The sequence below is a fragment of the Mesoplodon densirostris genome, chromosome 11, assembly GCF_025265405.1.
Source record: "Mesoplodon densirostris isolate mMesDen1 chromosome 11, mMesDen1 primary haplotype, whole genome shotgun sequence".
Classification (NCBI taxonomy): Eukaryota; Metazoa; Chordata; class Mammalia; order Artiodactyla; family Ziphiidae; genus Mesoplodon; species Mesoplodon densirostris.
In genome coordinates, this window is record NC_082671.1 from 80,672,867 (window position 1) to 80,698,200 (window position 25,334).

The following is a 25,334-nucleotide window of genomic DNA, read 5'->3' on the forward strand; positions in this document are numbered from 1 at the left end:
GCAGCGGGAGAGGCCACAGCAGTGAGAGGCCCGCGTACAGCAAAAAAAAAAAAAAAAAAAAAAAAAGTAGCACGAGGGATCCCTGGTGGCGCAGTGGTTGGGAGTCTGCCTGCCGATGCAGGGGGCATGGGTTCGTGCCCCAGTCCGGGAGGATCCCACGTGCTGCAGAGTGGCTGCGCCCGTGAGCCGTGGCTGCTGGGCCTGCGCGTACAGGGCCTGTGCTCCGCAGCGGGACAGGCCACAACAGTGAGAGGCCCGTGTACCGCAAAAAAAAAAAAAAATAAAGAAAAGAAAAGAAAAAGAAAAAGTAGCACGAGAGATCCTTGCAGTGATGGTACAGCTCTGTATCTTGACTTTGGTGGTAGTTGTGAATAGACATGAGATAAAATTGCACAGAACTATATATCCATATACATACAAACACAGAGATGAGTGATGTAAAACTGGTAAATCTGAATAAGGTTGGTGGGTTGTACCAATGTCAATTTTCTGGTTGTGATATTGCACTAAGCTTTTGTATTGGGTTGGCCAAAAAGTTCATTCAGGTTGTTCCGTAACATCGTGTGGAAAAACCCGAACGAACTTTTTGGCCTAGTCAAATAAGATGTTGCCACCAGGGGAAACTAAGTGAAACGCATATGGAAACTCTCTGTCCTATTATAACCACACATGAATATAAATTGTTTTAAAATAAAAGGTTGAGAAAATTAATAGTGACCTCTTTCTTTCACTTACCACACTCTTGAAGTTAAATAACCTGTTTCTGTATCCTTTCACACGTGTTCCTATGCTTATATATACTTTTGGTTTTAACTTTGCAAAATGGGATCACGTACTCTTCTACAACTTGGTTTATTTATTTTTAAAAATTTATTTATCTATCTATTTTTGGCTGCATTGGGTCTTTGTTGCCGTGCGCGGGCTTTCTCTAGCTGCGGCAAGCGGGGGCTACTCTTTGTTGCGGTGTGCAGGCTTCTCTTGCTGCAGAGCACGGGCTCTAGGCATGCGGGCTTCAGCAGTTGTGGCATGTGGGCTCAGTAGCTGTGGCTCGCGGGCTCAGCAGTTGTAGCTCATGGGCTCTAGAGAGCAGGCTCAGTAGTTGTGGTCCACGGGCTTAGTTGTTCCACGGCATGTGGGATCTTCCCGGACCAGGGCTCGAACCTGTGTCCCCTGCATTGGCAGGTGGATTCTTAACCACTGTGCCACCAGGGAAGTCCTACAACTTGCTTTTTTCACATAACAATGTATCACGGACATCTTTCCAGTTAATACATGTAGATCTTCAGTTTTTACAGTATTCTGAATGCATTATTTTTAAATGGGTAATCCTACCAAGAATACAGGGAATGAAGACTTAGAACTTACCCCACTGTCTGTTCTGAGAAAAGCAGAGGGTACTTCTCAATTGCCATGGAGCCAGTGGTGGGAGGTGCTGCTTTGTTCAGAATGAGTTTGGCCAAAATGGCCAGAGCTTCATCTTTGCCTGCAGCGTCATCACTCAGGAAGCAATTCTCAATATACAAGAGAAAGGTGGGTAGAAAAAGCTAAAAATAAGAAAGAAAATCACATTTATTAACAACAGATATAAATTTCAGAACACCTAATGAAGAGAAGATTCTAACACTTCCACAGAGAAAAAAAGAGATCATAGATAAAGGCTCAGAAATCGTAATGACATCAGACCTCTGCAAAGGAACAGTGGAGGCCAGAAGACAATGGAGCAATGCCTGAAAAACTAAGGGAAAATGACAGAATCTAGAATGCTGTACCCAGCGTACTGGTAATGTAGTTTGAGGAGAGAATAAAGGCACTTACAGATGCACTAAATCTCAAAATTTTACTTCCATTCACCCTTTCTCAGGAACCTCTGGAGAATGTGTTTCATCAAAATAAGAGGGGAAACTACAATAAGAGAAAGAGACACGGGACCCAGGAAACAGGAGAGAGGCAAGTCCTAGTATGACATCTGTGCAGTGGGCAGAGAAAGCAACCTGTTCAGACTTGAATGGCTCTAGGAGGGATGTCTCCTAAAAAGAAAATAGAAAAACAAAGAGCTGCCAAATGATCTGCCAGTTTGCCACGTGAAAGGCATTCTATGATGCTGTTGGCAGACTCACCAGCAATTTCAAGTTTTTAAAGAATGAGGCAACTGGTAACTTCAGGAAAAATGAAAGGGTATACAAAAAAGGAAATATAATTATAAAATACTCCTTGATTATAGGGATTAAGTATTTAATGAATATGAATTCAACCAAAATTTATAATGTAACTTTGTTGAGCAGATGAGAAGCGTAAAAGAACTAGAAATCCACCTACCCAGGAGGAAGCCTAAAGACGAGGACTAAAACTAATGAGTCAAGGAAAAGCAGTATGTTCAGATGATTTAAAAATATAAAGTAAATACTAGAAAAAAATAGCTAAAAATCATTAGATGTGCTTGTTCCTGGTGAGGAAGATGGGAGTGAATATGAAGTGAGTGCCTCTTAGCCCTGTGCAACATTTTAAACAACATACATAGAGTACTCTGATAAAAATAAGTTTTTTAAAAAAAGATCACAGGGACCAGGGGAGACGGAAAAGATGCAGCTGCTAAGAAAACCAGAGAGAAATAAAGAGCCCTCACTGGGCAGGAAGCAACAGGGCTAGGACATGTATAAAGAAGTGTTTTTCTGAGACAAATGAAAATATATATTAAAGACTAAAGGGAAAAATGAGAGAAGAGATACAGAGATTTCCATGAAGTGTACTGTAGAATCACCAGTTAGAAAGAGTGGCAAATGTTTGATGAGGGTGAGGGGCAAGGATAAAATAAACTCAGGATTTGGTGAGAAAGATTTCTACCTCATTCTATCAGGGAGCAATTCATTCTGTAGCAATGAAATGAATTCATAACCCTCCTCCAATGCAAACTGTTTCAGAAACTACTTTCTATGCTTCAAATTCACAGTTTAAGCTCCTTAAGCCATTTTTTTTCAAATTTATCACATGGTTCTATAACTTCCTAAAAGATTATTAAAAAAACAAATTGGTTACCTAGTATCATTTAAAATGCTTAGCATGTGGAATAAAGTTTCACATATGACCTAGAACTGGAATATAACTGCTTTAAAAAAAAATACATGAACTAAAACATCAAATACTTATTCTATTCCTTTCAAAAAACAAAATCATAGGATTTTTAAATTGATTATATCATGACAAATTTAAAACAAAACAAATCTAAGACTTAATATCTCACTCACCTGCTCAAACTGCTTCATAGCAAACATGACTTCCGAAAAATCCAAAATTAAGCATCTTTCAAATCTGCTCTCAAAAATCTGTGGACCACAGGCAAAGAATAGTAATGTAAATACAAAGAGAGTACTTTCCCATTCCTGAAAATAAAAACATCCGAAACCTTCAAGGTCCTCTAAGTTGCAAGCAGGAAGTGTGGGATGCTTGATACAAGTTAAAATAGTCATGGAAGGCAAAAAGAACTGGATTGTTGAATTTGCCACTGTACAGATGGACACACCAGGTGTGAGACACAGGCACTGGGCCTTCCTCCTCGGGAAAGAAGCTACTAGAGTAAAGGTACGGTGGGCACACTTCAACCAGTATTCTAAGTGCTCGGCCTTCTCCAAACGGACTTACAAATGTGAAGGGCTGTGTTTCTAGTGATTGCCTAAGAGCTGCTCCATTCTTTCCCAGCTACAGAGAATTACAAAAGGGCAAGTAGCACGACTTTACACCTTCCTCTAAACTTTATACTGTTGCACTACATGAAGCTAGGAAGAACCTAACTGATCTATTTTCAATTCCACTTCCCTCCAATTCATCTTCTAAACTCACTAAAATGCCAATCTCATTAAATCATTTCCCTGCTTAACATTTTTCCAGGGCCCTCCACTACTTGGAGGATAAAATCCAACCTAACTTTTCAAAGCCAGGCAAAGCCTTGCTGATATACATCACACTTCATGTGTCCATGTGCCCAGCAACATAGATTTTTGAACATATTTTTGCCATTCTCTCTCCTAGAGTTTTTAACACCTTCTCTGACTGGCAGACTGCTATTTAACCATCAAGGACTATCCAAAATATTAGTCCTTTGAAAAGCTTTCTCTGTCCCTCAACCCCAGACAGAATTAACCTTTATGTTTCGACGTGACATAAATAGACTGACTCAACAGATTTTAACTACATACTCCCAGGGCCCCACTTCCCTAACAATAAAAAATCACAGGCAGGACTTCCCTGGTGGTGTAGTGGTTAAGAATCCGCCTGCCAATGCAGGGGACATGGGTTCAAGCCCTGGTCTGGGAAGATCCACGTGCTGCAAGCAACTAAGCCCGTGTGCCACAACTACTGAGCCTGAGCTCTAGAGCCCGTGAGCGACAACTACTAAGCCTGTGTGCCACAACTACTGAAGCCTGCGTGCCTAGAGCCCGTGCTCCGCAACAAGAGAAGCCACCGCAATGAGAAGCCCGCGCACCGCAACAAAGAGTAGTCCCCGCTCGCCATTAACTAGAGAAAGCCTGCGCGCCGTAACGAAGACCCAACGCAGCCAAAAATAAAAATTAATTAATTAATTAATTTTAAAAATAAATAATTTTTTAAAATCACAGGCAAAAATAAATAAATAAATAAAATAAAAGTTTCCACTCTGCAATATCTAGTCCATAGCCTGAACTTGGTTAAGTAAATATTTGTTTGCTGAATATCTGCTGAACAGATTTAGCTTTTATCACATTTTGTTTTGCTTATTTCCATTAAAGCACGCGATTCACATCTCCTTAACAAGATTATAAATTCCCTGAAGACAGAGCCTTTGCCAAGCTTCATTTATATTCCCCAGAAGGCTTACTCAACGCTAAACACAGTATTAACTACTCAGTTAATATTTGCAAAAGTAAATTACTTTTTCTATGGTTTCTTCGATGAGGGTCCCTGGCAAGGAAACATTTTCACCTAGGATCAAAGCAGAAATTACATCCAAGAGGGTCGCCCGGCAAGATGTGGAGAGATGGGCTATTTGTAATGTTTGAGACAATACCTGTAAAATAAAAGGAAAAACAAGGCACACTTAGCAATCAGCCTCTAATGAATAGGCTCTAAGCAAATTAAGTTGGGAACTCACTTTACAAACGTCAACAGGTTTGGTTATCTTTGATCCATTTCCATGTTTTACAAGTATCAGATATGTTTCTAACAACCTTTTAAACTGTTCAGAACTTTCCCCACAGTTAGTCTTGGTTACTTTCGTATGTAGATCCAGGAGTGATTCCTGTAAATGAAGAATTTATAAGAAAGAATAATTACCAAAGATCAAACTCATCTGTTAATTTAATAACGAAAATATTGTGTGAAGCAGTTCAAATTTTCATTCTTTTTCTGTGAAAGAAAAAGACACATTTACTGGGAGTCACTGATGATAACCGCTAACATTTCTGAATGCACTGTTGTAAGTTCTTTACAAGTATTTCCTCATAATCCTCACTGGCAGGGAATACTATTATCCCCATTTCCCAGATGAAAAAACTAAGGACCAGAGACTTAAATTTTCCCAAGTCACACTAGCTGTAAGTGACAAAGCCAGGATTCAAACAGAGGCCTCAAGCTCCAAAGCCTGTGCTCTTAACCACTATGCTCTACTGCATCTCAAGCTATCAAAGCAAGTAAAAATAGTACAGGGGATAGAGGTAAGGAAAATCCTAGTAAGTATAAACAAATATGATGACAACAATTATAAAATACAATATCCAGGAGTGATCTGCTTAATTAAGAACAACAATCAACTCTTAGACTCCTAATTACACACAAATACTTAAAAATCAGAACTCACTTGCAAACATTCAAAAAATATACCAAAATGTTCCTTGTAGATGTAGAACGCTGTGGATTTGACCATGTTTTTGAGTGTTTCTCCAACTAAAATCCATGGAAGTTGAGTTTCTGTTTCAGTAACTGGTCCTAGCTTTTGCAAAATTAGCTTCACTGCCTGTGGGAATCCAAGAATCATGAAAATGAACATGCACACTCTTATTCTTAAGTATTACATTGGTATTTCCCTCTCTGATTATTCCCCACTCTGCTCAAGCTACCTTAAAATCTGATCCAGGATAATCAAGGATATGGCAGCTCTGGTGGTTAACTGCGTGTCCCAGAAGAAATTTCCAAACTACGATGGGGAATTTTATCACACAATATCCCCCCGTCCCCCATCGATCAAGTTATGTCACCTTCTAGCATCCAGGATGAAGAGAGCAGTGATTTAAAAAATTTTTTGATTGACAGATTGATTTTTTGGCTGTGCTGCATGGCAAGTGAGATCTTAGTTCCCCAACCAGGGATTAAACCCATGCCCCCTGCAGTGGAAGCGCAGAGTCTTAACCACTGGACCACCAGGGAAGTCCCGAGCAGTGATTTTTTTTTTTTAAATGAAAAATACCTAATGACCCAGGGCCTACAGTAGGTAAGCATTGTTTTTAAAGCCCTAATGCGCCCCATTGAATGTTTTCTATTTATTCTAGGCAATCCTCTCTCCATGTCGTCTGTGTAAATCTTAACTATTTTCTTTTAATCCCTTTCACATAGATTCAAGGAACTCCTCCCAGTTACTTACCGTCTCTGTACAGGAGTGAAACATATTTCTAACTCCTTTGCACATTTCAAAGAGCAACTGTCCAACTCCTTCTACTTTTTCCGGATGTTCGTCAAGATCAAGAAACATTAAATTGAAAAGTGCATTTTTATCAGAAACCTAAAACACAAAATGCAAATGGAAAACTGTATTTACAACATAAACATATCCTAATGAATAATTATGATTTGCTATTCTAAAGATTCATATTTAAACGTAATTAGGATAAAAATTCTAAAAGGAATAGTGACACTTGCAATGATTTCAAACTGTTGCAAGAGTATATTATCACTTGTAATGTCACACAAAAGAGTGATTAATTCATTGGTATAACATGAAGGTATGTACCAAGAAAAACTACATAAGGCAACATTCTATCTTTTAAAGTAAATAGTATGCTTATATTTTATGAGTATAAAAGAAATTTAATAGCAATGTTTTTGTTTTATTACAAAAACTCTATTAAAAACAAACACAAATGACACTATACAATCAGTTCCTTCCAGGATATTTTTTTTTTTTTTTTTTTTTTTTTTTTTTTTTTTTTTTTGCGGTATGCGGGCCTCTCACTGTTGTGGCCTCCCCCGTTGCGGAGCACAGGCTCCGGACGCGCAGGCTCCGCACGCGCAGGCCCAGCGGCCATGGCTCACGGGCCCAGCCGCTCCGCGGCATATGGGATCCTCCCAGACCGGGGCACGAACCCGTATCCCCTGCATCGGCAGGCGGACTCTCAACCACTTGCGCCACCAGGGAGGCCCCTTCCAGGATATTTTTATAAAAATTTCTGTTAATCTCACTGTTCATGCATAGACTGACTTGAATTAGAAAAATATATATATATATACACTAAGTAAGAATAAAAGAGTAACCCCAATTATTTCACATTAGTAAGCAAAAACCACCTTATGGTGAGATAAACTCAAAACAGTAACAGGTTTCTCTTTATATAAAAAATATTAGTCCATAATAACTATATTATAAAAGATATCTGCTTCCGTTCATCAGATTCTTGAGGATTAATGAGCAATAAACACATACATGATCAAACTAACCTTTCTCATCAAAAAAGTAAAGCTTTCAGCAGCAAAATTTCTTATATGTAGTTTTCTATGAGCCAGAAGTGTACTATACATGCTATAAATGAGAAAATAAGACATGTTTAATTAATCATCATTTTAATAAAGATGTACTACATGTTAACTATATGCCCAACACTGTGCAAGGTATGCAAGAAAGATGTAGCAGCTATAATAACACAGATGTTTAAAATCTCATTCGATTACCACGACACCCACATGTCAAACAGAAGACTGAAGGTCATAGACATTAAGAATCCTAGGATTGGTGGCACTGGTCATATAAGAAAGACTATGAAAAGATGAAACTTGTAGTGATCCCTGAATGACAGGAAGAATCCAGGTGGGGACTGGAGACCAGAGATCAAAGCAAGAGCAAACACGGGGTGGGCAGAAGTGATCACAGTCAAGGGATAACAGAGAGGGACTTCCCTGGTGGCGCAGTGGTTAAGAATCCACCTGCCAATGCAGGGGACACAGGTTCGAGCCCTGGTCCGGGAAGATCCCACATGCCGCAGAGCAACTAAGCCCGTGTGCCACAACTACTGAGCCTGTACTCTAGAGCCCACCAGCCACAACTACTGAGCCCACGTGCCACAACTACTCAGACCTGCGCCTAGAGCCTGTGCTCTGCAACAAGAGAAGCACCGCAAGGAGAAGCCCAGGTATCACACTGAAGAGTAGCCCCGGCCTGCCACAACTAGAGAAAGCTCATGCACGGCAACAAAGACCCAACACAGCCAAAAATAAATAAATTAATTAATTTTAGAAAAAGAGAGAGAGATATCAGAGAGGCTCATCTGTCTAAAGGAAGGATGATATGGGTGGGGAAGGCAGCTCCAGATACAGGTGCTCGGGTCAACAGGTGGCTCTGAACACTAAGCAAAGGAGTGGGGACTCTAGCTTACATCTAAGTAAGCACTTACTATGTTACTTCATCTAATCAGCACAACGACTCTGTGGGGTAGGAACTATTATCCCTATCCTATAGATAACGAAATAGGGGCAGAAAGGCTACGCAACATATTCAAGGTCATACAGCCATGCAGCTATAACTAAATAATGACTCATATAATCACATTGTTTAAACTGGTCTCCCAAATGAAAGAAGAGCATGGAATATATCTCTCCTATTTCTGCCATATCTCCAGCCCCTAATTGTTCCTTGGTCATAGCAGGTACTAATAAGTGTTGGCTGAATAAGAAATGAATAGTTTCAGAAAGAGAAATTGGGCACCAGTATAGGGTGATATAAAGGAAGAAAGAGGCTGGCAGTCCAACTAGGAAGTTATTCAAGTCATAAAAGCTTGGGCAAACAAGGGCATGACAGAGGGCCAGTGGCAGAGGGAAATGGTAATGGATGAACCCAAGAGACATTTCAAGAGTCCCTGCAATGAAACCAAAGACCTTATAGTATCCCCAAGGCCCGTTATGGCCAGGCCCCCTACTACCACATCTCTGACATCACCTGATTACTCTCCCCCCATACACGTTGCTGCACCACCCAGGCTTCCTCAGTGTTCCTCGCTCATGCAAGCCCCATGCCCAGGACGTTCTCCCCCTGATAAAACGTAAACTTCGTAAGAGGGATTTTTATCTGGTTTATTTGTGAGTGCGTCTCAAGCCTGATACACAGTGTACAATAAGAAGTCACTGGATTGAGTACGTGAATAGCAGAATCAAGAAAATGTGAAGTGTTTGAAGACAACTGGGTCAAAGATGCCTCTAAGTAGCCAAATCTCAGTGATGGGAAGAGTGATGGTATCACCGTTAGAAACTGGGCGACCAAACAAAGCCTGGCATTGAGTACATATTTACTGAACACACAAATGAATGAGAAGAGCTGGCTTGAACAGGAATGTGCAGACTTTGATTTCAACAACAGTCAAGTGAAAATATCCAGGCTGCTGAAGATGTCATACAGAAAGCAAATAAATTTATAACTGGAGAGCCTGACTCAGGAGGTAAAAAAGTAACAGCAGAAGTCATGAAACCAAAAAAACTATATATCCCCCAAGATCTTGCTGGTTTTTAATGAAGTAATCTCGGTAGATTTTACCAAAATCTTCATAGAGAACTAGTAAAGGTCAGAAAAATAGTTCTTTCTCATTCCGTGTTCAAAGGAGGGTAGAGTGAAGGGAGGTGGTACACAAACAAAATCGACAGTCCTATCCCATATCCATACTTATACTGGGTTGGGGTAAAAGGTTAATCTTACGTGTTCCTGTGCCAATTGAAGTATGTAGAAGGAATCAGGACGCCAAGTAGAAAATTCCACTAAGTCCCAGATTGAAATAGATTACAAACAATCTTTGCCTTAGTTTAAACAAAAAGCTGGTACAGAATTCATTCTCTTTCCCTGTCCACACTTACTTACAAATACTGAGTGTCTCTTTTGTCTTAATCAATATTTTAGGGGCTAGGAAAATGCAAATATTTAACATGGAGTTCTTGAAGAGTTTATAGGTTTGCAGAGGACACCATTACATTAGAACAAACGATTATAACAGAAGTCATGTGACATAAGTGGTAGAGAACGCCAGACATATTCAGAGTACAAAGCTCTGATTTCTGGACAAGGTGCCCGGGCATGTATATGGAAGCTATGGATTCAAGTCAGGCTTTGATAGTGGGGGGTCTGATTTCAATATCTGGAGATAAGAGAAGGTCAGGTCAATGCAGACTGATGGAACAGACTATGGACCACTTTGGCTGGAGAACCAACTTTTTATAAGGAAATAATTAGAGACTGAGCTTGAAAGGAAGTTTGGCGTCAGACTGAAGACAGGGAAAAGGCAATTAAAGAACATATTAAAGTTAGGTAGCCACGTCAGCAGGTGCAAGTGACAGGTATTATGCGTGTTTTCATTAAATACAGATGGGAGTCAGAAAGTCTCTGCTGGTTGTCAGTATCAATAAAAACTGCCCTTGACCAAAAAATTAAAAATTAAAAACTTAAATGCTAAAAAATATCATTGTAGAAGAGGATCATTCTACTTAGGGGCTTCAAGCACACAGTTGTTTCCCCAGAGGCAATCTTGACTATTCGATATATGTATATTGCTTTTGCTTTCAAAACTGATGCAGATGGGGAGCAAAACTGACTGCAAATGGGCATGAGAAATCTCTTGGAGATGATGGAAATGTTCTTAAACTGGATTGTGGTGACGGTTGCATAACTTTATAAATTTACTAAACAGCACTGAATCATATATAAAATAAAATAAAATTTTAAAGCAAAAAAAAGAAGAAGAAGAAAAGAAAAACCCATGTGAGAGAGAGAAATGGTCACCTGTATATACTGGACATGTCCTTCACCATTAGTCTCCACAGGTACTTGTACAGATAGGACAGTGAGGTGAAAGCCCATTCTAACAACTCCGTGTCCTGAGTCTCCAGGATTGAAGCGATAGTCAGGAAAAAATCCTGAAAATGGGGATAGAAGTCCGTCTGCAGATCTCGTGCCAACTGTACAACTAAACTGGATGAAAAAAATAAGGAGAGGTAACTGATTCTGATACATGTAGATCAAAAACCAAATACTACAAATCTGTTTCACAAATGACAACCTATCGCCTATGATGAAAGGATTAATTAAAGCTACTAAACCAAGTCTCAAGAGAGGTATAAAATTTTTCACGTTTTAAGAGTTGAGCAAAGAAATCAGGCTAGAGCTTGTACCTTCCATCACAAGTTATAGTCAATCATTCCTATAGTGTCAAAGAAAAATCAGGTTCTTGTAAAAGTATAAAAAGCAAAAAAGTATACCCCTAAGATTCTGCTTTACAGTAATGTACTAATATTTTCATCTAACAAAAAAAGGTAAATTCTTGTTTCTAAATTACAAACACCAGATCTAAAGCATATGTAGCTATAAAACAACCTTTCTTAAAATTCAGATAAATGTTGTTGCCTTTCTTTCAACATGCTACTTACTCCAAAAGGGGTTGATAGGCATAACTGTTCTTGACTTGCAGGTGAGTCTTCAAACTCTGAACTATCTCATTTTGATGATAGACTAGCTGATTGAAAGACTGGCATTTGTGAATAACTTCTTTGTAAAATTTCCCTGGGTGGGGGGGAAAAAAAAGAATAAGTTCTGCTTTTCCATCACACCAATATTTAGCTGTTTTGACCATATATAGTACAAATGATGGGTGAATAAAATAGAAACAAAATAGAAAATACCAAAGTGCTCCGTAAGGTTCAGTTCTCTCCACTTCAGTAGACCCTCAAAAAAGTAGGTTTCAACTTCCTGCCAAGATTAAAGCAGTTCATTAATCAGACAACTCAAAGAAAAACTATAATCAAAGTAAATAAGAATAATGATATATTAATTCCTTAAGACAGTGATGATAGTCAAGAGTTGAAAAACTCCTCTTAGTTTTTTTTTAAACAGGGCATTAACTAACACATCTAAAAAAGCAATCAGGTGTAAAATATGGGCAGAAGATTTAAAACTATGTAATAGTCACACTAAAAAAATTTTTTTTTCTGTTTTTCACAATTTTAGGCCAAGAAAAATGTTGACTCTTACAGTTCTTTCATTCTGCTTTTGGAAATATGAATTGCTACAACCTTATAGACAAGTAATCTGGCATTTCTATTAAAATTAAAAACAGGTATGTCCTTTGATCCAGCAATTCCCTTTTTGGAGATATTTCTTATAAAATTTGTAAATATACAAGTATAAAGACATTCATTCAGCTTTATTGTTGTGGTGGTGGGGACATAAAAAAGCCTAAATATCCAACAAAAGGAAAATGGTTGGTATACATATTATGGTCTCTACATAATAAGGTATATTATGTGGCTATTAAAAAGAATTATATCTATTATTAAATTAGAAGGATGTTGATAGTATACTTTCAAAGTGAGAAAAGCAAGTTTCATAGTGAAGTAAATGGTAGGAACCAATTTTTCTTTAAAAAAAAAAATACCTCTATAAGTGTTTGCACATATTTATATGAGAGAAAAGTTCTTACTTAGATGACTACCGAATCATCACAACTGGTTACCCTGACTCCAGAGCAACTGGTTGTTCTTTCCTCCACATTAAAGCCAGAGAGAGATCTAAACTTTACAACTGATCATGTCACACATTCCCCTGCCTTATAATCCTAGAATGACTTCCCATAGCTTCAGGATAAATCCAAACTTAGCTTGACATATGAAGCCCTTCATGGTCCTTGATTATCTCTTCAGCTTTCTCTCTCACCAGCTACCCCCTTCGCCCATCTGTAGTCACCATCAACATAAACAAACATCCCACATGCAATTATAAGCATACTGAAATGCTTTGGCGTTTCTTGAATGTGACATGCTCTCTTTAGCCTCTGTTCCTTTATAAAGGCTTCTTCCTCAGCCTGAAACAGCCTTTCCTGTTCTCTTTGCCATGCTAAAACCTATACAAACAAGACTCAATTCAGGTATCACCTTGTCTACTTCACCTTTCTGGACACCTCACCTTACACCCTCACAGAATCTAGGTTAGGATCACTTCATGGTGAGTTCTCAAAGCATTACGTGCCTACCTAGATAACATCATTAACACACTGAATTCACATATTGGAGACAAGGCATTCAAAGAGACAGTGAGCGGAGTCTGACTAGAGTCAAGTGAAAAATAGTAAAAACTGACCTTGAATCCCTAATTTAAAGGCATGTTATACAGGACCTTAAAAGGCTGTCAGAGAAATAATGACTTGATGCAGCGAAAACAAGATTTTTGAGTAGAGGTGTGACTGAGTTACAGCATGGTTAGAACTGGAAAAAATTATGTGGTTTAGCTCCCCCATGTTTTTTAATAAAGGAGGAAACTGAGCCCCAGGAAAGTGACTTGCTCAAAACCTCTTGAAAATTGTAGTTTCAGGAATACGGATCTGTAGCAGTGCTCGGAATGCACATAGGAAGGGAGTGGTTGGAATCAGAAGCCACCTGAGAATCAAGTAAATTTTCTAACACCACATCACCCAATAGAACTTTCAGCAATGATGGAAAATGTTCCATATCTGCACTTGGTCAGTATGGTAGCAACTAGCCACATATGGCTACTGAGCATTAGAATTTTTAATTTACTTTACTTTAAATCTAATTTGTTATGTGTGGCTACTGTTTGAGAGAGCACAGGTCTAATGCATTTCATGTTCATAAAAGAATGGCTTGAGAAACAATTCACTTCAAAGAGAATCTAAAAATCCAACTATGAATACTTGAAGATCAGCTCATTTAACATTCTCTTACCTCATCATAGCTTGCAGTTCTATCAATCCGGTGAATAATATCGATATTCACATTTCCCAATCGTTCAGCAAACGTAAGAAACTGCGGGGGAGAAGTATATTTACAACACATCCACATTTTATACTTATCGCATCTTGAATATCTGTTTGAGTGCTGTATAAAAATCATATGTGGACAATGTCCTTGTGGCAGTATAAAGTTTAAAGGTTCAATGTGCCTCCTTACGTTCTATCATTAGAAATAATGTTATGCTTCGCTTACAATTTCAGAGTTGTATTTTCAATCAATCGTAAAATGTATAACTGAGTTTTACAACTAGAAGTAGACATCACTGATAAATCACAAAAGTTAATTTTAAAAACAAACTGAAAGACAAATGCACTGCACTACTGTACGAAGATAATGAAATATTTCTATGGATATATTTGCAAAATGTCATTTCAAACAAAATTTCCATGCTAGACTGATGGATTGACCTAGGTAAAAGCTAGCAACGTGGCCTCGCCAGATCTACTGCTAGATTTCATACCCTGCTGCAGGTACAGGATCTGGCTAAGTCGTGGCAACAACAGTGTTTTTAAACATATACAGACCTACGGCTGTAGAGTAACAAAGAAACCCTCAAGGAGCAAACCGGGAAAGTGGTTAGTAGCCAGTAGCTGGAAATCACTCACCTCCTCCCACCGGCCCGCCCCCCATTCGGTCTTCAAGGATAAAAGAGCAGAAAAGAATTCCTAAACAGTTAGTTTGTGACACTGAATTTAACTCTGGCCTGAAGAGAAGTCTCAGCCAGGCCAGACGCCACAAAACATGGGCGAAATCTGCAGTTGAAGCTTCCTTCCCCATCCCATATTTACTACACCCGGAGAGAGAGAGAGGCTCTTTTGCTAGAGCCTCCGGACAAATGACTTCCGCTCGGCCCAGAGCACTGTAGCCCCGGGAGTCCCGCTCAGAACTAGTCCCACAGCCAAGTTTCTTCACTCACCCGGTAAGTGTTCTCGATCTTGTGAGAAACTGGCTTTGGCTTCATGGCTGCAGAGGGGCGGCGGCCCGCGAGGATCTCGGGAGTAGTTGAAGGGATGCTACTGACTGCAGACAAGGGAAACTGGCTCCCACACTTGCACTCCCACGTACTCAGACTCTTTCTCACGTGCGGCTTGAACCCCTGGGCGCCGCCATGTTGGAGACGGGTAGCCGGCTGAGCGGGTCACGTGGGCGGAAGAAGCGGACGGAGCAGGCGCGCCCGCCCTCTGCGGCCGACTGGAAGCTGGGAAGCTCTGGCTGAGTGGGTATGTGGGCGCGGCGTTTTTTGAACTCTCTTCAGTAAAGGTTTATAAGAAAAATGTGTATTTTTATCATAAAAGAAAACATGCCTGTCATCATTAACAGCCAACAGCTACTACCTCTCACTATGTATACTGCACCAGGCAAAGCTCTTTACATTCATAATTTCACAGAAAAGCGCATTGTGAATGTTGCATGACTACAGATGAGGTACATATTTCTAAGTCCCTTTGGCATACGGAGAAAGCAAGGATGTGCAGCCGGTAAGTGGCAGCCTGGCAGAGGTCACTGAGTTCCAATGTCTGATATTCTTTTTTTTTTTAACATCTTTATTGGAGTATAATTGCTTTACAATGGTGTGTTAGTTTCTACTTTATAACAGAGTGAACCAGTTATACATATGTTCCCATATCTCTTCCCTCTTGCGTCTCCCTCCCTCCTACCCTCCCTATCCCACCCCTGCAATGTCTGATATTCTTAACCACTATTTTTCCATTTAAAATTGGAAAGGACTTTTAAAGAAAACTCATGGTTTCATGCACAACCAGTTAACGTTTTGGTATTTTCCTACCATTCTTATGTCCTGTTGTTAAGCGTAATTATACAAACAGGTGTGTGTGTGTGTGTGTGTGTGTATGTTTTTTCACTTACTCATTCAACAAATAGTTCTTGACAGTCTGCTATGGGCCAGGCTCTGTTCTGTGAGCTGAAAGAGACTAATAATATTAATAATAATTTTGTTTGGAAATGTTCAGTCTGAGGTGCTTACATCTTAGATAGCCAAGAAGAGATATTCAGTAGACAAATTGAATATATTCCTGACTAGACCTCAGTGTAGAGGTCAGGGCTGGAGGTGTGACTTAAATACACTTTACAGAAAGTGTGAAGTTATTTAAAGCCATGGAACTGGATGAGGTGTTTTAGGGAGAGAGTGATGAAAAGGAGGACAAAGAAGAGAAGAGGACCCAAGTTGAACGTTGGAATGCTCCAACATTTAACAGTGACCAGAAAGGTTACTGGGAAAGAGAGCCAGTGAGGTAGAAACAGACTAGTCCTAGCCTGGAAGCAGAGCCAGTGGCCAACTATAGTGAAAACTGAGGAGAGAGAAGTAGCTGCTGAACCTGACAAGGTGATGGTCACTGATGACCTTGACAAGTATGGTCCGGTGTAGAGGAAAGGAAGCAAAATATGTATGGATTGAGGAGGGAATCAGGTGAAGAAGTAAAGTAGATAAAGCACTTTCATATTGTTATTGGCATTACAACATCAATGTTTTTATGTTATCACAGGGTTGCTGTAAATATTTTTAATGGATTCATAGCATTTATGGATTTTATTTTTTAATAATAAAATATAGAAGTGCCCAATGTTTGACTGGCTTCCAGTAAGCTAATTGGCTTTTTTTCTTTTTTTTCCCTTAGGTGGTTCTTCACCTTGTTGGGTCACAGAGCCTTCAAGGAGTCTAAGAAAGCTGTAGACCTTCTCTTCAGAAAAATACTAATAAGCTCATTCACACTAAAATGTAGATGATTTCAAAGAGAAGTCTGCAGTTACCTGAGGGTAAGAGCCCCTACTCTAAGCAATGTTCCCAACCTATTGCTAAAATTACCCCCAGATAATTATGTCCTTTTGCTTCTCTGTTATTTATTTTTGGTAATGGAGTTAGTGGGACAATAAGGAGTAGAGAGAAACATGAATATCAAAAAACTGACACAAGTTATATATTGCATTGTTACTCATTATATGGTCCGTATAATATTGACAGCTCTGGTTGAACAATTTCTCAATACAACATGGTGGTTAAGAGCGTAGATGCTAGAACCAGATTGCCTGGGTTTGAATCCTACCTCTGCCATTTATTACTGGTGTAGTCTTGGGGAAGTTACTTACCCTCTCTGAGCCTCAATTCCTTTTATGTAAAATGGAGCTAATGAAAGCACCTACCTTATAGGGCATTGCTGTGCAGAGTAAAGAAGCTAATGGATGAAAGGTGCCAGGTACCATAACTGCACAACCTTTGACAAGTTACCTAACTAACCTTCCTGAGACCCAACTTCCTGATCTATTAAAAGGAAGTGATAATAATACCAGTTTTTCAAGGAATTGTATTGGCACACAGAGAATGGTATAAATGTTTGCTGAATGGATAAGTAGTCTACTGTCCGGCTACCTGACAAGGTCCTTAAGGGAAGAAACCATGTACTTTTTCAACTTTGTATCACCAGTGTATCCCGTGAACTTAAGAGTTTAATGATGTTTGTTGAATTAACAAAGCCTACAGTACTTTGTTTGACCCTGACAAACTCAAGACTAATGTAACTCCTGCACTGGTTGCGGGTTGTGCCACAGGATTTTTAAGGTTTCTCCCAAAGCTGTTTCTGAGGCTCTGTGGAATATCCAAAGCAGCCATGAAAAACACCACTGTTTACTTAGGAATCTTCTTGCCCCCCAGCTTTTGCCCTCCATGCCAAGGCCTTAAACACCCCTTGCAACCCTCTGTTTCTTTTTACCACAATGGTTCTGCCTGCCGCATCCATTCCAGCTAGTTCACTTAGACACATAATTCTTTCGTTCCTTCCTTCTTAAGCTTGATTGGGAAGTTTTGCTTTTTAATCTTTGTTTCCTTAGTGTGCACTCTAATTTAAAGCCCAAGGGACTACAAGAACACATGAGAAGTTTGCCTAGCCTAGTCATGGAAGGCTTCTAGCTGGAGGTGACATCTAAGCTGAGATCTGGAAGATGGATAGAAGAAAACGAGGCAAGGGAGGAGCATGGATACAAATGGTGTTATCTAGGTAGAGGGAACAAGGGAAGGAGCAGTATATGCAAGGGTTCAAAGTAGTCAAATACACATTTGGTTATTTTTAGCTCTTAATCCAAAGCCACATCCTCTCAAGTTAGCACTGGGCGTTGGTATCACCCTTAGTATCCTTGGGCTAATAAAAATAAAACAAGGAACAGGGTGAAACTCAGAGGTAGGGAGAGCCTCAGTTTCCTTAACTGTAAAGTGGGGACAACAGTAATCCAAGGCTCTTGAAAGATGAGTAAGATATTGTATGTGATGTCAGGAAGGGGGCAGGTCTGCATGGTGGGGCTCAAAAGATGCAATATATCAAATGGGAAATGATTCTGACTCAGAATAAGGAACCAAGGAAGTGAGATCTCAAACCGATAGAGGGGAGTGAAGGGAAAAGAAGAAAGCGTGGCCAAGGAAGATATTTTAATAACTCTTAATTATGGTAGTTAAGAGAAGCTGACCCAAAGATTGTTCCGTTCTTGTGAGAACCATGTTCACTGTTGTGTATAAATTGGGAGGCAGCAAGAGCATGGAGTTTGGATTCAGAAGAACATTTGGATCCCAATTCTAGTATTTTCCATGTATTAGCTGATAATTGGACCAGTGACTTAATCTCTGAGCCTCAGTTTCCTCACCTTTAACTAATAACCAAGTCTGCCTTTTTACTTGCTGGTTAGTAAGGAGATCCTTTGACATAAAGCAGGTCAAAGTCTCTTGTAACTTATACATGCCTATATGAACAGTCTTTCTTATTTTTATTGTTTCTTTTTCAACCATATGATCGCTTTTTAGCACTGAGACCATTGAGCTTCTATTCTCCTTTCCTGGTTTATGCCTCAGGCATCAGAGACATTAGACCAGAAATTGCAAAGTGGTAGGCTTCACCAGCCCAGTGTGGCACACAGATATATTTTGCTTACCAAAAATGTTCTTGAAATATTTTAATTTGTAAAAAATCTGGAGCTTTCAAGTGAAAATCCAGATTTCTAGCTTCTCTTGAAAAATTTAAAAAATCCACAACACTGGGCCCACATTTGGAAGAACAGCAATCACTCCCTGTACTCCAAGCCCTGACCCCCTCGCTGGTTTAGGTCTGAGGTACCCACCTGGCTCCCTCAGGCATTTCATTTTGCAGCACCTGCTCAAGAAGAAGGCTGTTGTCTTCGGTTTTAAATATGTCTCTTCCAGAGAGCAGATCATTGACGCTGCTGCCATTTTTACTGTTTAATACAGTGAGTGACTCAGCATTTTACAGGGGAGCTGGTGCAGTTTTTCCGTCGGTGTGAAAATATATGGAACACCCTTCCCCACCTCCTGAAACACACATACAGACATGCACACACGCTACTGCCTTCTGTGTTCAGCTTGTTTTCCTTCCCCACTTTCACTCGCTGTTGGCATTTGTGTCGTGAACCTTAAATTCCTTATTTTCTTTTAAGAGATGTCAGAGGATAACCTAAATTAACCTGCTTTTTGAACAATTTAAACACCTACATATTTTTACATACTCACTTTCATGATTTCTACTCTTTATTTTTATCCTTAACTTGACATCTTCTGTAGGAAGGATAAAGGTCTCACAGTTTGGATTTATCTCCCCTTCTCCATTTTCCCACCCTCCCCTTGGTTATATCTTTGCATCCGAATTGGCTTTTGTTCTATTACATCTTAGTTGCTCCTTTGAAGGAGAAGAGAGCTTGGACTATGCTGCCAGGTGTCCCAGGCTCTCACCCTTGTCACTGCTATGTGAACCTCAGTTTACTCACCACCAAATTAAGGGTAATACTGGTGCCCCTCATGGAGCTGTTCCGAAGAATCACTAACCTACTACTTTGGTTATCAAGTGTGGTCCCCAAGCAGCAGCAGCAGCACCCGATCGGAACTTGTTAGACATGTGAATTCTCAGGCTTCACCCCAAGCCTGTTGAATCAAAAACTCTGGGGATGGGGCCCAGTAATCTGTACTTTCACAAGCCTTCCAGGTGATTCTGCTGCAGGCTCAAGTTTGGTAATCACTCACCTCCTGTATGTTAAAGCACTTAGAACGTTGTCTAGCACATCCCATGTGCTATAGAATGTGTTTACTATTATTACTGTTTAGTCTTTTATAAGTATTTGCTATTATCATTATTTTGTTCTCCTATCCACATCTGCAAGGTAGGTTGTATTATCCTCACTTTAAAGATGAGGGATCTGAAGTTCGGAGAACTTCTAAGTGGTGGAAAGACTTGAATTCAGGTCTTCTAATTTGAGTTTGCCTTTTTGCCACCCCACAGCTTAAGAGTGTGAACTAGAAGGGACAGGTTTAGAGAAATAAATGCTTGGATGTTATGGTAGACATTTGTTGATTTCTTGACAGTGTTTGTTCTCTCTTCCTCTGGAAGCAGCATCCTTATTTTCCTTTGAGGAATCACTCTTCCCTCATTCTTACTGTCTGAAGTTCAGACTAGACACCTAGGAGGGCCTGTGTCCTAAGTTGTATTTCTTTGGCCAACTAACTGGTTCAGAGGCAAGCATGTGTCCCAAGCTGGGCCAGGGACCCTATCTAAAAGTTTCGTGAGAGCTATTGGGAAAGAGGTGCTTCTTCTTCTTGAATTTTTGCAAGATGATAGGAGCCTGAAGCTGTTGGTGGCCATTGTGTCACTTCATGGAGAGGTCTGCCTGAGAATGAGCTCTGTGCAAAGTAGGTGAGAGACAGGGAGGGAGAGAGATTGATTGAGATGAGCTTATGTGAGCCAATGGATCCATCCACCCAGTCCTTGGACTTTTCAGTCACCTTAGTTCACTAATTACACTTTTTATGCTTAAGCCAATTTTAATTGGATTCTGTCACTTCCATCCAAAATAATACTTATACAGCTGACTTAAAATTTTTGTGTTGGGGCTTTCCTAGTGGCGCAGTGGTTAAGAATCCGCCTGCCAATGCAGGGGATATGGGTTTGAGCCCTGGTCCAGGAAGATCCACATGCCACGGAGCAACTGGGCCCGTGAACCACAACTACTGAGCCTGCGCTCTAGAACCCGCAAGCCACAACTACTGAAGCCCGCGCGCCTAGAGCCCATGCTCTGCAGCAAGAGAAGCCACCTCAATGAGAAGTCCGTTCACTGCAACGAAGAGTAGCCCCTGCTCATTGCAACTAGAGAAAGCCCGTGCACAGCAATGAAGACCCAACGCAGCCAAAAATACATAAAATTAAAAATAAATAAATTTATGAAAAAAAAATTTTGTGTTGCTGATAAACAAGACTGGAAACTTAAGCCTTCCTCTCAACATAAACATTTATATGGTGAATAAGAGTCAAAAGAATCAAAGACAAAATCTTGATAATAGGAGTCAATGTGATGCATTGGAAAGAATACCAGACCAGGAGTTATAAAACCTGGGTTCTAATCCTAGGAGGTTCACTCAGCTGTGTGACTTTGTAAAATTAACCCTGCACCGAAAGAAGTAATGTACACATATATGCTTTGAATATTGCATTATGTGAAGTCAAGTAGTTATGAGTTGCTCCCAAAACTTCTTATGTATATACAATGGTATGTTTTCAGTATCAGTTGGGGAGGCCGAGAACGGGACGCTTCTGTTTCTTATATATCACTCTTTGAGCTGGGTGATAGAGTACCTTTAAAGATACACTTAAAAATACATCTTAAGGGCATCCCTCGTGGCGCAGTGGTTAAGAATCCACCTGCCAATGCAGGGGACATGGGTTCGAGCCCTGGTCCAGAAAGATCCCACATGCCACAGAGCAACTAAGCCTGTGCACCACAACTACTGAGCCTGTGATCTAGAGCCTGTGAGCCACAACTACTGAGCCCGTGTGCCACAACTACTGAAGTCCATGCGCCTACGGCTTGTGCTCCGCAACAAGAGAAGCCACCGCAATGAGAAGCCCGCGCACCGCAACGAAGAGTAGCCCCTACTCGCCGCGACTAGAGAAAGCCTGCACGCATGCACACACACACGCACACACGCGCACACACACACACACACACAGTGGAATACTACTCAGCCATAAAAAAGAATGAAATTTTGCCATTTGCAGCAATATGGATGGACTTGGAGGGCATTACGCTAAGTGAAATAAGTCAGACACAGAAAGACAAATAATGTATCATATCACTTAATAAAAAATACAACAAACTAGCAAATATAACAAAAAAGAAGCAGAATCACAAATATAGAGAACAGACTAGTGGTTACCAGTGAGGAGAGGCAGGGAGAGGTAACATTGGAGGGGGAGTGGTAGGTACAAACAATTGGGTGTAATATAGGTTACAAGGATGTATTGTACAACACAGGGAATATAGCCAATATTTTGTAATAACTGTAAATGGAGTGTAACCTTTAAAAATTGTGTAAAAAATTTTTTAAGAAAGAACCCCTATCAACTTTTAGCTGGTAACATGACCATACATTAGAGACTACATTTCCCCCCCACCCTCCATTTTGTACCTGGATATAGTGTTGTGACCAAGTTCGGTCCAAGGGGATATGAGTGGAAATGTTTTGTGTAACTTTCAGTCAGGTCATTAGCTGAAGGACAAAGCCACTTGCTTTGTACCCTTTCTTCTTCCAACTGGCTAAGAGATGGCATTGACTGGAGCATCCTTGGAAGCCAAGTGTGGAAGATGGCAGAGCCCCCAGCTTTGGACTGCTCAATTCTTGACAGTTACACAAGAGGGAAATAAACGTCTATCTAATATAAGCCACTTCGGGTTTGGATTTCTTTATTATTTCGGCTTAGCTGGTACTTAATTCAGGGAACACCAGAGCAAAGTGAGAAGGGTTTGCTATGTTATATAAGGTAATCAGGGAAGCAGAAATGTGAAGGAAGGGAGGGAGGGACCTCTGGAGATGAAGATAATTCCAGGCAGAAGAACAGCAAGTGCAAAGGCCCTGAGGCAGGATTGACCTTCAGTCTGTTCCAGGAATAGCCAGGAGCCCAGCATATCAAGAACACAGCAAGTAGGAGGGGAAGTCAGAGGGTTGGGGAGCAGATCACATAGGGCTTAATAGACCATACTAGGAAATTGCTGAAACAGCCTCTTAGAAAGAGCTGCTGTGGTCCCAAGGCAAGGACAGTGGAAGAAGGTCCATGGAAGAGGACATCACCAGATGCCTTGTGGGACCAGAGAAAGGAAGATTGCTATCCTCTTCTTGGTCATCTGTAAGACGATTTTTGCTTATATTCATGGGAAATTCTAGAGACAAAGACATTGTGATTTCAACATATACTCTTGGATGTATTCTCTTAAGCAAATACTGTATTTGTAATAAAATGCTGTCTGGGCAGATGTGTTTTCCAGAATTTCAGTGGGGATTTAACCTAAGTTATGAGTAATCCTCCACCAAGAATGACCACATCCCAATGCCCAGGAACATCTCTGTCACAAGAGCTATGCAGTCACAACGTTATAAGCATTCCCCATTTTACAGACTAGGGAAACCCAGAGAAATCAAATGACTCACTTGAGAGGGCACAGTAAATTAACAGCAGAATTGGGAACTAGAATCCAGGTGTCCTGACCACCAATTTAATACCCTTTCCATTACAATTAACTTTAATTCAGGCTAGGTATAAAAGGTGATGGTGAATATTAAGTCACAAAACAATCCCTAAGGACATTTGCACTGGATTTGGTTGGGGTATCCATTATTTGTCAGCAGCAGGTTTTTTCCCCTAATGATTCTTTGCGCAAAGCAGTGTGGGATGAAAATCTGCGTTGATTGCACACAGTCAGATAATCTAGATGGAGGTAATTCGTGTTAATAAGGCCTTTTATTTATAAAGGACTTGGAGGTTTCTAATGAACTTAGCACCCATCAACTCCTCTGATCCTTATGGCATCCCTGCAAGGTAAGCAGGGTAGATATAATTTCCATCACATTATAGATAAAGTAATCCCAGAGGCAAGAAGTGACTCCGCTGAGGTCACACATCTTTGATTGACGGTGCCAGACTTTCTTACTCCAGGCTCAAAAGACTTGTTGCCACATGTGTCTGCCCAGATGATTAATAGCTGACACTTTATAGCTCTTACTATGTACCAGATACTGTTCTAAGTGCTTTGCATATTATGACTCATATACTCTTTCTACAAGGTAAATTCTGTTATTATCCCCATTTACTGATGGGAAAACTGAGACTGAGTTACCCAAAGTCACATAGTTTCATAAAGCAGTCAGAGCTGGAACCCAAATATACATAGACCGTATCCAGAACCTGTGCTTTTGGCCACTGCACTGTGCTACCTCTCCAGTTAGGACTTGCAAGCAATTTTACGCTTCATGGACACACATCAAGAGTCTTTGAGATCAAGTTCAGATGCCTCATCATTCTAATGCCTATCCTAAGACCTTCCTTAATGTGTATGGCCACTTGATATTATCTACTTACATGATAGAGAGATGTGATCAAGATTTGATTTTTAGACATTCATCTGGGTGGGGTGGAAGAAAATTGGGCATAACAATAGTTACTTTGGCATGAATGTTGAAAAGTTTTTACAGGTAACAGTGAACAGCCTACTGTTCTGCAGAAGAATCAATGCTGAGAAGTCATTGCTTCACTCTCTTTTTCTTTAATTCATTAGTAATATGGAGGAGTATAGAAGACATGCATAGTTTCCATATATTCTTTTGGTAGCACTACTTTTATTTTCTTTTAGGGAATCCCCTCTATTTATTCTTGGTGCATGTGGTTTTAATTCCAACCCATCTCCTATCTCCAGGGTTGGATGCATGATCCATACCCAGGCCCAGTGTATCTCCCTGAAAAAACAAAGTGATTGGTTTGGGGATAGGTCTGTGATCCTAGTCAGTCCAGTGAATGTTGTCCCTAGGACCTTTTTTTTTTTTTGCGGTACACGGGCCTCTCACTGTTGTGGCCTCTCCCGTTGCAGAGCACAGGCTCTGGCCTTGGCTCATGGGCCTAGCCGCTCGGCAGCATGTGGGATCTTCCCGGACCAGGGCACGAACCCGTGTCCCCTGCATCGGCAGGTGGACTCTCAACCACTGCGCCACCAGGGAAGCCCGTCCCTAGGACTTTTACTTGAACTGTTGGGAAACAGAAACCCTCTTTCTATTTAATGGTTAAATACAATAGAGCGCAAACTGGAGGCTACTGGTGGCTATCTTGACCTGTGAGGGAATATTTGCGTTAGAATGAAGCTAAGACAGATAAAAATAGAATGAAGAGATAGAATCAAGTTCCTAATGACAAATTTGGAGCATCTAAATCTAGCTGTGTCTACCCTTGAACTTTTCAATAATATGAACCAATAAATTCCCTTGTGTGTTTAAGCAA

At 40.3% G+C, this 25,334-nt stretch overlaps 1 protein-coding gene across 1 annotated transcript in view; it reads right to left on the reverse strand.

Moving 5' to 3' along the window:
* Positions 1–15,133, reverse strand: part of UTP20 (UTP20 small subunit processome component) — a 92,374-nt gene extending 77,241 nt beyond the window's left edge. The window contains exons 1-12 of the mRNA XM_060112774.1: positions 14,930–15,133; positions 13,945–14,025; positions 11,890–11,956; positions 11,638–11,770; positions 10,994–11,182; positions 7,678–7,759; positions 6,608–6,745; positions 5,828–5,983; positions 5,123–5,269; positions 4,904–5,038; positions 3,243–3,320; positions 1,366–1,544 (exon numbers count right to left, since the gene is read on the reverse strand). Of these exons, the coding sequence (XP_059968757.1) occupies positions 1,366–1,544; positions 3,243–3,320; positions 4,904–5,038; positions 5,123–5,269; positions 5,828–5,983; positions 6,608–6,745; positions 7,678–7,759; positions 10,994–11,182; positions 11,638–11,770; positions 11,890–11,956; positions 13,945–14,025; positions 14,930–14,974 (1,430 nt within the window). The 5' untranslated portion in view covers positions 14,975–15,133. The remainder of the gene's footprint in view (positions 1–1,365; positions 1,545–3,242; positions 3,321–4,903; positions 5,039–5,122; positions 5,270–5,827; positions 5,984–6,607; positions 6,746–7,677; positions 7,760–10,993; positions 11,183–11,637; positions 11,771–11,889; positions 11,957–13,944; positions 14,026–14,929) is intronic.
* Positions 15,134–25,334: the final 10,201 nt, after the last annotated feature.